The sequence below is a fragment of the Vanellus vanellus genome (genome assembly GCF_965231255.1).
Source record: "Vanellus vanellus genome assembly, contig: HAP1_SCAFFOLD_35, whole genome shotgun sequence".
NCBI classification, from domain to species: Eukaryota; Metazoa; Chordata; class Aves; order Charadriiformes; family Charadriidae; genus Vanellus; species Vanellus vanellus.
In genome coordinates this window covers 793945-809267 of record NW_028128889.1, presented here as the reverse complement: position 1 = coordinate 809267, position 15323 = coordinate 793945, and the positions used below count along the sequence as shown (strand labels likewise).

Below are 15323 nucleotides of genomic sequence, written 5' to 3'. Positions count from 1 at the left end.
AAATCAATCCCCATCCAACCTGCACCAGAGATGTCTTTCCAATGATCTAAAAGCACTTGATAAACATTTTACCATCCAAGTTCCTCTTTCTTTTGATTTATGAAACTGACTTATTGCAAATGGCTTCTGTAGGAGACATTAACAACTATCTGAGATGAATCCCTCCCAAATCACCTTCTCTAAGCCATTCCTCTTGGTGCCTTCTGCTCCTTACGGGAAGAGAAACATTTCCCATTTGTGATTCATCGTGTCCTGAGGTGGGTGACTACATGCTCACCACTTGAGAGATGTCTCTCCACTGAACATAGAAAAGGGCCTCAGACCAGATGTCCAATTTAGAAGCTAAATGTGATCTTAGATCTTAACATAGGTTAAGTTCAGAACTAAGGTTTGACCTTAATTTAGACTTGATGATCTGACAGCTGAAATGAGGCAGGAAAAATCCACATTAATATCTGTGTATTCCTATTGTGGTGTGTGCTGGGGGTATGAGAAACTTAGTATCCAGCCACCAGGAACTTTGGACTTTGAATCTTTGAAAACACAGCAATTTCAGGCCTTTTCTCCGTGTCCGGAGCTGAGACATGAGAGAACAGTAAGTTACCTGCCGAGGCCTACACTGTGCTGCAAGCAGATTGCAGAGGCAACACCCATCAGCCGCTTCTGGAGCTGTATATTGTTCTTCAAGAACGCTGTGTGAGCAGAGAGCAGTGTGACTCTTGGGCCAGCACAGGAAACCCTAATGAGATCCAACTCCCAGTGGCACACAGAGGAAAAGGGGAACGTTCTTATACATGTCTTTGTTTTATCCAGTCATTGTATGAAGGCAAGCTCCTGATGATTTATTCTGGGTGAGTGCACGTTGAGCCCTGTTTGCAGAGCCAGGAAGGCAGTTGTGAGGGGGAGGAGAAACAGAAGTGATACCTGCACATAGCTCGAGAACGGAGGGGATACGGTTAGTTTCAGGTAACTTTATACACCGTGGAGACGGCTGCAAAGTCTGAACTGTTCTACGCTTCTGCTGTGATCAATGCAGGGAGACTTCCTGAGGGCAATCCATTGCTTTTGGGTTCATCTGTGCAGAGCACCTCTGATGAGTTACCCTCATTCAAATTCTTTTTTTTTCCCATTGGCCCAGGGGAGCATGTGTTCACCTGGATGAAAGAAGATGGTCCGTAAAAGGAAACCGATGCTTCTAGAGTGATTTCAGTTGTCCACATTAAGTGGGATGAGTTATACTTCCTAAATACCATTGTGGGTATTTTCTTCCTGGAGAATGAGAAGTGAGGCCAGATGATGAGGTCAGGTGCAGGTTTTCTCTTAAGAATGTTGACACTTGATCAGAAGACAGTCTTCCCCTGACAGGGAGAAGCAAGAGCTGGGCCGCTCTCTAAAGGAAGGCAACCCTGGTGCAGCAATCGGATTATTATCCCGTTTTATTTTTTCAGGTAGGCAGTGATGATGTAGTAAGAAGAACGCCAAGGGCAATGAAGAAGTATTTCAGGGCCTTGGGACGACTGGTTAAGGGATCGGGAGCCCGTCTTGTTTTCTTCTATCCCTCCTGTTGCAGGGAGTGATGAGGGGGTTAACAGGAAGAGCCAGCAGGTCAATGACTGACTCCAAACTTGGAGCTAGCAGCAGGGTTTTGGGTTCTTTCATCACGGCCCGATTTACAGAACACCGGGCCTGCTGGCAGCAGATGGGAAAAGCCTGTCTCACAGGGGAAAAGGGGTCTTGGACTAGAGTTAGCAGGGCTCACTGAGAGAGCTTTAAAGTCAATTGGCAGGGGGGTGGGCATGTGACTGGGCTCGATAGAGAGGCGCCTGGGGGTAGTAGCTGAGCACTTGTGGGGCAGAGTGCTGGTATTTTTGAGGATTGGAAGGCCCACCACCCCTCAAGGGCAAAAACTATACACTCATTGGCTTTTCTGAAATGCCTATACACTAATGCGCGCAGCATGGGGAATAAACAAGAGGAGTCAGAGGTCTGCGTGCGGTCACAGGACCATGATCTCATTGCAATTACTGAGACGTGGTGCTCAAATGACTGGAACGCTGTGATGGAGGGCTATGTTCTCTTTAGGAAAGGTAAGCCAGCGAGGCGAGGTGGTGGAGTCGCTCTTTATGTCAGAGAGCAACTGGAATGTATCGAGCTCTCCCTGGGAGCAGACAAAGAGCAAGTTGAGAGCTTGTGGGTAAGGATCAAGTGGCAGGGTAATATGAGAGACACTGTTGTGGGTGTCTATTACAGGCCACCTGATCAGGATGGGGAAGTTGATGAGGCCTTCTACAGACAGGTGAGAATTGCCTCACAATCACAGGCCTTGGTTCTGATGGGGGACTTCAACTACCCTGGTATCTGCTGGGAAGGCCACACAGCTGGGCATGTACAGTCCAGGAGGTTCCTCCAGTGCATTGATGACAACTTTTTGACTCAGGTGGTGGAGGAGCCCAGCAGGAGAGGTGTACTACTGGACCTAGTACTGACAAACAAAGAAGGACTGGTGGAGGCTGTTGAGGTTGGGGGCAGACTGGGCTGCAGTGATCATGAGAAGACTGAGTTCAGGATTAAGTGCAGTATACACAAAAAGACAAGTAGGGTTGAAATCTTAAACTTCAGGAGGGCTAACTTTGATTGCTTCAAGGAATTGCTTGGACAAATCCCATGGGGGAGGGCTCTAGAGAGAAGGGGGGCTCAAGAGAGCTGGCTCACTTCCTCCAAGCTCAGGATCGGTGCATCCCAAAGAGCAAGAAATCAGGCAAGGGAAGAAGGAGACCTGCATGGCTGAGTAGGGACCTTCTGAAAAAGCTCAGGTGGAAGAAGGGAATTTACAATGGGTGGACAAAGGGGCTGACCGCTTGGGAAGAGTATAAGAATGCTGTCAGGGTATGCAGGGAGGAAACAAGGAAAGCCAAGGCAGCCTTGGAATTAAACCTGGCAAGGGATGTCAAGGCCAATAGGAAGGGTTTCTTTAAGTATATAGGAGACAAAAGGAAAACTAGGGAAAATGTGGGCCCGCTGTTGAATGAGACAGGTGCCGTGGTGACAGATGATGCAGAGAAGGCGGAGTTGCTGAATGCCTTCTTTGCTTCTGTCTTCACTGCTCAGGCCACTCCTTGGGAGACCCAGACTTTGCGGGTAACGGAGAAAGTCTGGAGAAAGCAAGACTTTCCCTTGGTTGATGAAGAACAAGTTAGAGAGATCAGTTAGATAAACTGGATAACTACAAGTCCATGCGGCCTGATGGGATGCACCCTCGAGTGCTGAGGGAGCTGAGGGAAGTCATTGCTGGGCCGCTCTCCATCATCTTTGAAAGGTCCTGGAGAACAGGTAAGGTGCCTGAGGGACTGGAGGAAAGCCAATGTCACTCCAGTCTTCAAAAAGGGCAAGAATGATGACTCAGGAAACTACAGGTCGGTCAGCCTTACCTCCATCCCTGGAAAGATGATGGAACAGCTTGTTGTGGGTGTCATCTCAAAGCACCTGAAAGAAAAGAAGATTATCAGAAGTACTCAGCATGGATTCACCAAGGGGAAGTCATGTCTGACTGATCTGATAGCCTTCTATGATGGGGTGGCTGGATAGGTAGAAGAGAGGAAGGCAGTGGATGTTGTCTACCTTGACTTTGGCAAGGCTTTCTATACTGTCTCTCACATCATCCTCACATGCAAGCTTAGGAAGAGTAGGTTTGATGAATGGACAGTGGAGTGGATTGAGAACTGTCTGACAGGTAGAGCTCAGAGGGTTGTGGTTAGTGGTGCAGAGTCTCGCTGGAAGTCAGTAACGAGTGGTGTCCCTCAGGGGTCAGTACTGGATCCAGTCCTGTTCAATATATTCATCAATGACATGGATGAAGGCATAGAGTGTACCATCAGCAAGTTTGCTGATGACACGAAACTGGGAGGAGTGGCTGACACACCAGAAGGCTGTGCCGCCTGGACAGGCTGGAGAGTTGGGCAGAGAGAAACTGTATGAAATTCAACAAGGGCAAGTGTAGGGTACTGCACCTGGGGAGGAATAAGCCCATGCAGCAGTACAGGTTGGGGGCTGACCTCCTGGAGAGCAGCTCTGTGGAAAAGGACCTGGGAGTCCTGCTGGACAACAGGATGACCATGAGACACCAATGTGCCCTGGTGGCCAAGAAGGTGGATGGCATCCTGGGGTGCATCAAGAAGAGTGTGGCCAGCAGGTCGAGGGAGGTCATCCTTCCCCTCTGCTCTGCCCTGGTGAGGCCACATCTGGAGTACCGTGTCCAGTTTTGGGCTCCCCAGTTCAAGTAGGACAGGGATCTGCTGGAGAGGGTCCAGCAAAGGGCTACGAAGATGATTAGGGGATTGGAACATCTTTCATATTAGGAAAGGCTGAGGGACTTGGGACTTTCTAGTCTGGAGAAGGTAAGATTGAGGGGGGATCTTATAATGCTTATAAATACTTAAAGGGAGGGTGGCAGGAGGATGGGAGCAGTCTTTTTTCAGTGGTGCCCAGTGACAGGACAAGAGGTAATGGGCACAAAGTTGAGCATAGGAAGTTCCGTCTAAACATGAGGAGGAACTTTACTTTGAGGGTGGCAGAGGATTGGCACAGGCTGCCCAGAGAGGTGGTGGAGTCTCAGGCTCTGGAGACATTCCAAACCGACCTGAACACCATCCTGTGCAACCTGCTGTAGGTGTACCTACCCTGGCAGGGGGGTTGGACTGGAAGATCTCCAGGGCTCCCTTCTGACCCCTGTCGTTCTATGATTCTGATTCTGTGATGTGCAGGTAGAGCTGTTATCCAAGTAATCATATACATCTGAATTGTGAACCACAAAAAAACAGTGCATTTAAACTTTTGCATAAAACCACAAAGAGTAAATAAACTATGCAACACAGTCGGCAGGTTAAACGGAGTTGACTCAGTTAAGAACAAACAAAGCTCTCTAAAGGTGCAATATAACATTTCATTTAAGAACGACGTGATGTGAGCTGTCTGTTCTAATCTCTGGGCAAGCTGGAATTCAAACTATTCAGCCAATCTATCACAGCTCTGGTCGGGCCCTGCTCAAGCCCCACACTGGGCACCAATACGTATGCTGAGATTTGGGCTGAACCAGCCACTGGGCGGAACAACATGTGCCCTCCCCAACCTCTCTTCAAAGAGAGGCAGGAGAAAGAGAGAGAGTTATGAGTTTAGAAGCAACTAAACTACTTTAATTGAATATTAATAATGAAATTAAAAGGCAATAATGAAATAGATACAAAACCCTATCAAGCTCCCAGGATGACAATCCCATCAGTGGTGGGACTGGGGAAGTCCCAGACTGAACTCAGCAATGGATGAGAACTGGATTCTGGATCTGGATTCAGGACTGGGATGAAAGGTAGATGAACAGAGTCCTTCTTGGATGTCAGCCATTGAAGAAAAAGAGACTGACCCTTTGTTCCCTCAGCTTTTACACTGAGCACGAGGCAGATGGGATGGAATACCCTGTTGGTCAGTTTGGGGTCACCTGTCCTGTCCGCTCTTCCCCGCAGGTGGGACCCCTCTGTGCTTTTCCGCTTCCGACCCTCCAATGGGGAAAGCAACAAAGTGGATGTTACAGCAATAAGTATAAGCAGGAGCCTCCCTGCATGCCTTTCCTTGGCCTCAACTATAAACACAGGTAAGCAGAGTCTTATCACTCCGAGAGAAGGCTGTGTCTGCACAATATGCTGTTAATTTCAGTAGTTAGAAGAGGCTCAGCTAAAAAGTGAAGTTCCTGAACAGAAAATTGATTCTGCTTCACCTCAAACCAGGACCACACTTTTAAATTCCGCTGGACAGGGTGCTGGGCCATCTAACTGACACTGTGCTTTTGCCAAGAAAGGTTGGACCAGATGACCCTTGAGGTCCCTTCCAACCTGCTATTCTATGATTCTAAGATTTTTTTCAGTGCTGTTCAGTGACAGGATCAGCAGCAATGGGCATGAGCTGAAACACAGCTCTGAACATCAGGAAAAGTTTTTGAACTGAGGAGTGGCACAGGTTTCCCAGAGAGGTTCTGGAGTCTCCATCCTTGATGATATTCAAGAGGCATCTGGACATGATCCTGGACAACTGGCTCTAGGTGGCCCTGCTACAGAAGGGGAGTTGACCAGATGACTTTTGGTGGTCCCTTCCGCCCTCAACCATTCGTCAATTCTGTGAAAAAGACAAGTGATCCTTGATTTGGCCTTTCCCTCTGGTCTCAGGTGTCTGGAATTACTGATGGCTCATCTAAGAAGCAAAGAGTGAGGTCAAAAGGGCATCAAATCCCTCAGCTTTGTCAATGTCTTCTGTCACCAGGACTCCTGCCCCATTCAACTGTGGTCTCATGTTTTCCCAAGCCCTCCCTTTGCCAGTGATATAGTGGTAGCATCCTTTCTTGTTCCCTTCATTTCCCTTCCCAGATAAAATGAGCATGTTCCCCATGAGAGCATGGTGCATGGTCATCTGAAGAAAGCTTTAATCTTTCTTAACTATCTTCCTTAATCTTCCTGATTCCCTGAAGAAGACACGCACTACCTCACCCATGTGTCTTTGCCCACTAACGCATTTGTTCTCAACTGACTCATCGCCTCTCCCCAGGCTGACATCCAGACATTCCTTCTGCTCTCTCTCATGACCTGTTGGAGTGGGTCCAGAGAAGGCCATGAAGATGATCCCACGCTCTTCCCTGATGTGTGTGAGGAAACACTGTTTACCCACGAAGAGAGTGAAGCACTGGAGCAGGTTGGACAGCAACATTGTGCTGTGTCATTCCTTTGAAGGTTTCAAAGCCAACGTGCATAAATCCCTGAGCAACCTGGTGTAACCTGATAGCTGCCCTTGCTGTGAGATGGACATTGGCCTAGAGAGTTTCTGCGGTCCCTTCAACATGAGTGATTCCGTGCTTCCTTCCACCACAGCTCTTCCCTTTATCATGGTAGGGAAAGTACTCAGACGCTCCAGGACCCTGAAAGTAAGTCAGACATAGGTTTGGTCAGATCATCTGGGTCATTCTTGTCCCACACCAGTCACTGCTGCTCACATCCAGAGCATCTTGGCAGGAACCCCCAAACCAGCCTTGATCTAGTCCTTAGCTTCACTTGCCATTTCCTTTCTCCCTCTTTTCTTCTCTTTGATCCTTCTTGTACCCTCCAGTACAAAGAGCCCACCCCTGTTTTCTCTTTCCTCACTGGCCCTGGTTTTGCATGCTTTGCAGATGTTTCTGAGATGGTCACCATGGATAATCCTAAATTGGAAAGAAGTTGCATTAAAGTAGCCCCACCTGTTAGTATCTGGAGTACCTTGTGTGGAACACATCATCAGGGCTGCCATCTGCATGCTAATGTAAGCAGCTGACAAAAGGGAGCTTCAGTCCAGGGGGGGGCTAGAGAAACTCTGGGATTTGGGCAACAGAAAACCTTTGAAATTTTACACAGAGAAGAGGCCAGTTGTGCATTAGGGGGAAGAATAATCCTGTAGCTGAAGGCAGCCTGGGACCTGCCTGGCTGAGTAGGCACCCTGAGGAGAAGGGCCTGGGCACCACGAGGGATGCCAGAGGAGCCAGTAGGGCATGCTCACCATGCAAAGGGCCAGGTGCATTTGGAGCAGCATTAGGAGGAGTGTGGGTCACCCACACCAGCGGAGCAGTCATCCCACTCCACTGAAACCTCGTGTGGCCATCTCTGGACTAGCGTGGCCCTCTTTGGGGCTTCCTGTTCTAGACAAGTGGGGAGGAATGGAGAGTGTCCAGAGGAGATCTGCCAATATGGGATTCATGGCCTCAAGCACATGTCCCATTTGGGGAGGCTGAGGGACCTGGGCTCCTTCAGCCTGGTGAAGTGGAGGCTCACATCACAGTCACAACCCCTAACTGCTTGAAGGGTGGTTTCAGAGATGGTGGAGCTTTTCTTCATAATGGTCAAAAAGCAGGAGAGAGGAAGAATGCCACAACGTGTGGCTTGGGAGGTTGAGACTAGAAATGAAGAGAAGGAAATGTCACTGCAAGGGCAGTGCTGTGGAACAATCGGGCACCCAGAGGGAGGCTGGACCAGCCCATGGCTTTGTCTTTCAAGGACCAGCCAGGGAGGATGGAGAGATATCAGTAAGGGCAGTGAGATATTGAGGTGAAAATGAAAGACAATTGAGTGCCTTCAAAGAAAGAAGGGGGCACTGAAAGCCCCCACCAGACATGATCTCTTCTTCACTATGGCTATGGCTACTGTCTATGCCACCAAGTCCTACCAGAAGGTACCTTAACCGTTTTCAGGAAGACTTCATGACCTCCTTGCCCCACCCAGAAGTGTCATGCCATACTCCTGCCCTCGGCATTGCACGTCCCCACATCACACTGCCCCAGGAAGAGCCCTGAGCAAGGGGTGAGGGACAAGATCTCCTTTCCCAGGGGCTGCAGGTCAGAGTGTGGCCCTTTGTCTCAATGTAACACATTCAGGTTTCCTCAGCATCAGAGCCACCTTTAATTTTCCTTTCCCTACCTGTCATTATTGACTCCTGTTTTCTGCTCTAATGAGCCCCTGGGGAGGCTTTGTTGGTAATGGTCCTCAGTGGGACCCATTAACACTCCAAGAAAGTGTTGGTTTTGCAGATGACATCGAAGTTCTGCTTCTTGAGAAGTTTCTTGTACTTCATCTCAGTGTCTGAGGTTCATGGACTGTGTCTCAAACCCACCAGAGGGGTCATTAAAATGCCTTGGGCTGGTGCTGTGCTGCTGAGCTGGGCCGGGCTCTTGGGACAGAGGGAGCACTTGGCGAGTTGGTGCTGCTGTAGAGAGACAGCTCTGCCCAGGAGCAGCTCCTCTGCAAAGCGCAGCAGGGCTGAGGGAACAGCTTCAGGTGCGACGATGAGATGAGCAATGCAGAGAGAGCTTAAAGGCAGTTGGGAGTGGAAGACAGCTGAGAGCTCACTGTGGGAGAAAGCTTCACAGCCCTCTGCACGGTAAGTCTCGGGCTGCAGGGCACTGCCACTGCAGTGTAGAGGAGGATAAGGGTGTTCTCCAGAGCAGGGCTTCCCTGCAGCACCGTCAGAGGAGCAGGACTGCCTTGTCCTTGGGATGGCTGCAATGGTGTGCAGGCGGGTGTGCAGCCAGGGGTGCCCAGGACTGTCCTTCAGAGCTGGGTCCCTGTGCCTTAGGGGGCTGTGTGCCTTCCCAGTGAGCTTCTGCCCTCAAGGATGTGGGATCCAGGGCAGCAGCTGCCTCATCTGCGGCCAGAGCTGGGGCAGAAGAGACTCTCCTGAGTGCCCTTCTGTCCCTCCCTGGCCTTGCCTGCCTTGGCAGAACCATTGGGCCATTTCTCCTTGCTTCTCCACCCATCCGTGCTCTTGCTGTTGCTCTTCTTTTTAGGTTCTCTGGGATGGGGCTTCAGCAGCAGCTCAGTGATTGACCCTGCAGGTCCTGCCATGCTGATGTGTCCATGGTCCCCCAGCCCCCTTCCAACCTGTGGGTCTCTCGGCAATGCATTCCACGGTCTGGGGATAAAGCTGACATTTTGTTAAGGACACCCCATCTTCTGGGCATCCAAAAGCTCACAGCTCTTCACTGGGGAGTGGAGGTTTAAGATCTGCACTTTGAAACCTGGATTCCTCTGATCTCTCTGTGATTATCCTCCAGAGCAAAGAGGTGCAAGAAAAAGCAGCTGAGCTTTTCTTCAGCTTTCTTCAGCTGAGCTGAGCTGAGATGGACAGATGGTCTGTCCATCTGTCCAAGACGGATGGACAGACCAGCTCTCCTCCTTCTGCACTCAGGCTCTGTCCTATTGCCTCCCAGGATTCTCCAAATAGCACTTGTAGTGTAATAAAAACGACAGGAACTTTTTTCTTCAAAAATGACTCCTTAGGTGGGACAGGGGTAACAGGAGCAAAAGAAACAAAACCCCCAACCCACATCTGTGTTCTGCCGCCAGGGGAACTGGGAGTGACAATGGTCAAAAGATTTTTATATCAGCGATAGGTTCAACCTGTGATCACTCCTGGTTCCCGTCTACCAATTGCTGCACAGCACGACCGACTCCTCTGGAGCCCACAGCAGAGTCCCCTACTCCCCACTGCACCCTCAGTCTGCACAAACCAGGATCACGCCAGGATCTGCACAGACGTCTTCCTGGAAGGACAGAGTTCACTTGGGAGACATTACTGTAACATATGGAACAGGCTCCGCTCAGAGTTGTCTGTTCTAACTCCTCACTGTTTTTTCCTCCTTCAACAGGCCCCTCTGTTCAGGGGGAACAAATGTCCAACAGCAGCTCCATCACCCAGTTCCTCCTCCTGGCATTTGCAGACACACGGGAGCTGCAGCTCTTGCACTTCTGGCTCTTCCTGGGCATCTACCTGGCTGCTCTCCTGGGCAATGGCCTCATCATCGCAGCCATCGCCTGCGACCACCACCTCCACACCCCCATGTACTTCTTCCTCCTCAACCTCTCCCTCCTTGACCTGGGCTGCATCTCCACCACTATCCCCAAAGCCATGGCCAATTCCTTCTGGGACACCAGAACCATCTCCTATGGGGGATGTGCTGCTCAGGTATTTTTGTTTCCCTTCTTGATCTCAGCAGAATTTTCTCTTCTGACCGTCATGGCCTATGACCGCTACGTGGCCATCTGCAAACCTCTGCACTATGGGACCCTCTTGGGCAGCAGAGCTTGTGTCCACATGGCAGCAGCTACCTGGGGCAGTGGTTTTGTTCATGGTGTGCTGCACACGGCCAACACATTTTCCATACCACTCTGCCAGGGCAATGCCTTGGACCAGTTCTTCTGTGAAATACCCCAGATCCTCAAGCTCTCCTGTTCAGAGACACACTATCTCAGGAAAGCTGGGCTTATTGTACTTAGTGCCTGTTTATTCTCTGTGTGTTTTGTTTTCATTGTGGTTTCCTATGTGCAGATCTTCAGGGTTGTTCTGAAAATACCCTCGGAGCAGGGGAGGCACAAAGCTTTTTCCACGTGCCTCCCTCACCTGGCTGTGGTCTCCCTCTTTGTCAGCACTTCATTCTTTGCTTACCTGAAGCCCCCCTCCATCTCCTCCCCATTGCTGGATCTGGTGATGGCTGTTATGTACTCTGTGGTGCCTCCAGCAGTGAAGCCCCTCATCTACAGCATGAGGAACCAGGAGCTCAAGAATGCCCCGTGGAGACTGATCCAAGGGGTCTTGCACCATCAACAGGAATTCTCTTCCCCTTCTTTGTGTGGTACCTGGAAAGTATTTTAGGAAGACCTCGGTATTTCTTTTCTCTGATAATCATACTTAGAGGTAATTGCTTGTGATCACAGCACTTCCCTTGACGCTCTGTCCTGTCATGTGTGATCCTTGAAGAAGTATGTGTCACCTTTTGCCTCCCTAATAGCATCTCTGCAAAAAAAGCGATGTCCCGAGTGTGGCGCCTGAAGGCTGGGGTCTCCTTGATTCAGTTGCTGTTAAAACCAAACCCAAGGAAATGGACAGCGTCTTTCCACCTTGTTTTCTCCCTGCGTTTGGGGGAATAAAGTTATGGTATCACTGGGATCTTTCAGACACCTAGCAGTTGAAGGCTCTCTTATTCACTTTGAGGTGCAGGAGAGATCACGCAGGACTTCCTTGTCACCCTCCTCAGGCTGTCACAGGTATGGTGGGGCTGATGGCAGATGTCAGTCCATGTGGAAAGGAATCTGGAGTAATCAGGGGAGGATGGGGACACTCCATGCCCTCTGGGGTGGGAAGGGAATGGAGACTCAGAAGGTGAAACACCCTCAAGATGAAGTCCCCCCAGGAGAAAGCACCAAAGCCAGGTGCCCACAAACCAGGACTGTGCCGTGCCGTTGGAGGCAGTGAGGATGCAGTGGGCCCAGGGAAGGGAGACTGGAGAGGTGGGGGAGCTGCCTGAGGAGCCCCAGGACTCTGGTGCTGTGCTGGGGAGCAGGGCAGGCGGGGAGGCCGAGCGGGGCAGAGGCAGTGTGGGCGGGGGATGCCCCGCAGCTGAATGCAGGAGAGCCCGAGAGTGAGCGGGCTCTGCTGGCACTTGGGGCCAGCTCCAGCCCTGGGCTGGTGGGGAGGCTGAGAGCCCGCTCTGCCCGCCAGCAGCTGCTGTGGCCTTCCGAGGGGCTGGGGCTGTGGGGGGAGTGCCCAGAACCCCACAGTACCCTGTGGCCAGCGCTGCTGTGGGGCCAGCCCAGACTGGGCTGCTCTGCTGGGCTGGGGAAGGGGCAGGGGATGTGGGGCAGAGCCAGGGAGGCTCTGGATTAGTGTTGATTGAGCCCAGGAGAGAGCAGTTCTTCCAATGTCTGGGCCACATAATAATACACTGGACCAGAACGATACATAATGGTCTAACACAAAAGGTAGAAAAGGTGGAGAGCAACGGAACAGAACACAGTAGTCTGCCCGGTCCCCATGGTCCTGCCGTATGAAGATAATAACGATGATCGGTCACTCCTGACAACATAGCATGGTTACATGGACCATCTTTTAACAATAAACAATCCCAACTTATATGATGGGACACCACTGAATTACTGGGGACAGGATCGAGAGTACTGAATAGCATAGATGCTGAGGTCTTAGTGAACAGACTAACTGCTAGTACCGATGACCTGACCAAATTGGAACGCCCACTACAGTCATCTTTATCAGCCTTGGGAGCAAGTCAGTGTCTCCAATCAGACATTTTACCTTATTGGGAAGAAAGTGAAAAAAATGATCATCAATTAATTGCAAAAGCCCTCAGAGCAACCCAAGGTAACACCTCTCTTGCCTTGAGTTGTATCCGAGCACACTTGTGGATACAGCCTATGGTAGCAGCCATTCTTAGAGAAGGAGGAGGAGGAACCCTACCACTGAAACTTGTAAATTGATTTGGGACAGTGCCTCCGAATTTGAAAAGCAGTTTCAATCCTGGTGGCAATTAATCAACTTCACTTATCACACAGAAAGTGATAAGATTATTGCCTTCATACTCACAATACGCAATGCTTCGGTGTGCACTATAGAACCAATTACTGCATTAAGACTAAATCAAAATGGAACTGTCCTCTGTCCCTTAGACCACAGAGTGTGGTCCCATCAAAGGGAGGAAAGTGGCAAACAGTTGATGACAATGCATGCATTATGAGAGAGCAACAAGGTTTCATTTGCAAAAGTATCATTCTTGAAGCTCAAGACATCTGTTAAGATACAGAACAAACCATCTGCCACCTTGAAATCCACCCAAATGAGATTCCTGAAACTGCCGTCATAGACATTGGAAAAGGACATGTCTGCATGCAAACATTGTGTGAATCTTTATTGATAGATGATCTTGCTTACAACATAACCAATCAGCTCAACTTATGTGTATGCAACCTGTTCATAATTGTTGGTTGTGGTTTTATTTTCTCTGTACCAATAACTATTCATGATGATTTGTCTTTTGAATACATGATATATCACGAGCTACAGCCCACACCTATCAGAATGAGTGTAAGTATAATCAAACAGCTCCTTCACCACCCGGATTTAATCAACCTTCTACAACGAACACGAGAGACTGGATAAAAAACTATTATCACAGGCTACAGAGATGTTGAAGAAATACACTGAGTGTTAAAAAGTGTCAAAGGAGGACAAGAACACCACTGGTGGGAAGTCCTGTTTGGATGGTCTCCAAGGGCAACTGGAATACTAAACCCGGTGTTACAGCCTATCGGGATCTTACTGACTGCTGTTATATTATGCTTGCTGTTAAATATTGTCTTATACATTGCAGTTTGGGGGATGGCTAAACAAACTACATTCCTGCAAAAATATCCCTGTGTATATAATGCCACTTAACCACATTTAACAAAATGCTGAGGAACTAACCAAACAAAAAGTCTCCCTCAAATTCTACTTAGACTGAGGCATTCCATGTTTATAGGCATAGAGACAAGAGGCAACAAAACAGCAGCTCTACGGATGAGGTAAATTAACGTTAGTCACAGGGCAGATTGTGGTGGGGAACCCCCTCTCTTTCCAGGCCACTTGGTACGTGGCGTGATTTCCTCCCCACCTGAGCCACAAAATAACACAGTGGACCAGAATGATACATAATGGTGTACCCTGAAAGAAAGAAAAGGCGGAGAGCGACAGACCAGAACACAATAGTGTGCCTGGTCCCCGTGGCTCCTACCCTTTGAAGATAATAACTACAATCCATCACTACTCACAACATATGGTTGTGGACACAGAGCTGGGGCACACCAGGACCCCAAGTCCTTGCAAGTTCTGGGCTTGTGTAACCAGGGGAAAGTACTGGAATGTTGCATTGTCTGAGCTGGTCCGGAGTGGAAAAGTATCTGACAAAAGTTAATTATCTCAGATCCTAAAAGTAGCGATTCCAGTAAAGAACCTTTGATCTCTTCTGGATCGCAGTGGGCTGTGGCCAGTATCTCCCCTGAGTGGGGACACCGCTCAGGCTGACACCTCGAGGACTGGAAGGCCAGACTAGTCGAGCCTCAACTACTGCCCCTTGAGGAACACCGATGCATTGTATTTATCCTAAACTCCGGAAAGGGAAATTGTGAATATAGGCTAGCCTCTCTCCCACTCACCCCTCCACCTATGTGTTTGTGATATACACATTAGATTTATGGAGGTTTTATTCTGCTGTTTGTCCATGTACACGTAGGAGTTAAAAGCAATACCTGTTGGCTCGTTAGAGCCATTATGAAATTATGAGCATTATAGCTAATATGCTATTATGAAATTCCTGATTCCAGGAATCCAAGACCTCTGTCTGTGTGTGGGGGTGTGTGCATGCGCACTTATATGCTTTCCTTATGTGCATATGTATTAACTTGAGACGTGTGCTCTTGCCCATATGTATATGTATTGCTTTGGAATACTCTATAGGACGTTAGTGTGAATCTTCCCATCTTCGAATCTGTAACTAAGTCGCTGTTCAATTATTTTGTTAAATCACTTTGCAAACCTCTAAATTGGTGCTGCTAAAATTCCACCTCTTGATCTACCTTAAATCACTAATAAATTTTTAATCACTGTAAATCATAACTGTGTCAAATATTTCCCTCTGCTCTAACAGACCCATGGGGAGGCTTGCTCTGGAAGGGCCCTCCGTGGGGCCAATTAATGCTCCAACACACTTTGGTGTTTGCTGCTGACTTTAACTCCTGGACAGTTGTTCACTCTCCTCTCAGTATCTGAGGTTCATGGGCTCAGCTCCAAATACGCCATGGGGCTCGTTAAAGTGCAGAAAGCCCAAATGAGCATCATCTCTTCTGTAATTTTCTGCAGGGCTTCCAGGCTTGTACAGCTAATTGGAGAGGTCTCAGGAGTCTACTTACAGTGGAAGATTTCAATGTGAACTTAAAAAA

The 15323-nt window shown here is 49.1% G+C and overlaps 1 protein-coding gene across 1 annotated transcript; it reads left to right on the top strand.

Annotated features, from left to right (window-relative positions):
* Positions 1–10227: 10227 nt before the first annotated feature.
* Positions 10228–11208, top strand: LOC309683883 (olfactory receptor 14A16-like; the record flags this gene model as incomplete). Its single annotated transcript, XM_082499871.1, has 1 exon — positions 10228–11208. The coding sequence occupies one exon, from the start codon at positions 10228–10230 to the stop codon at positions 11206–11208; it is 981 nt and encodes a 326-aa protein (XP_082355997.1).
* Between the last annotated feature and the right edge of the window lie 4115 nt (positions 11209–15323).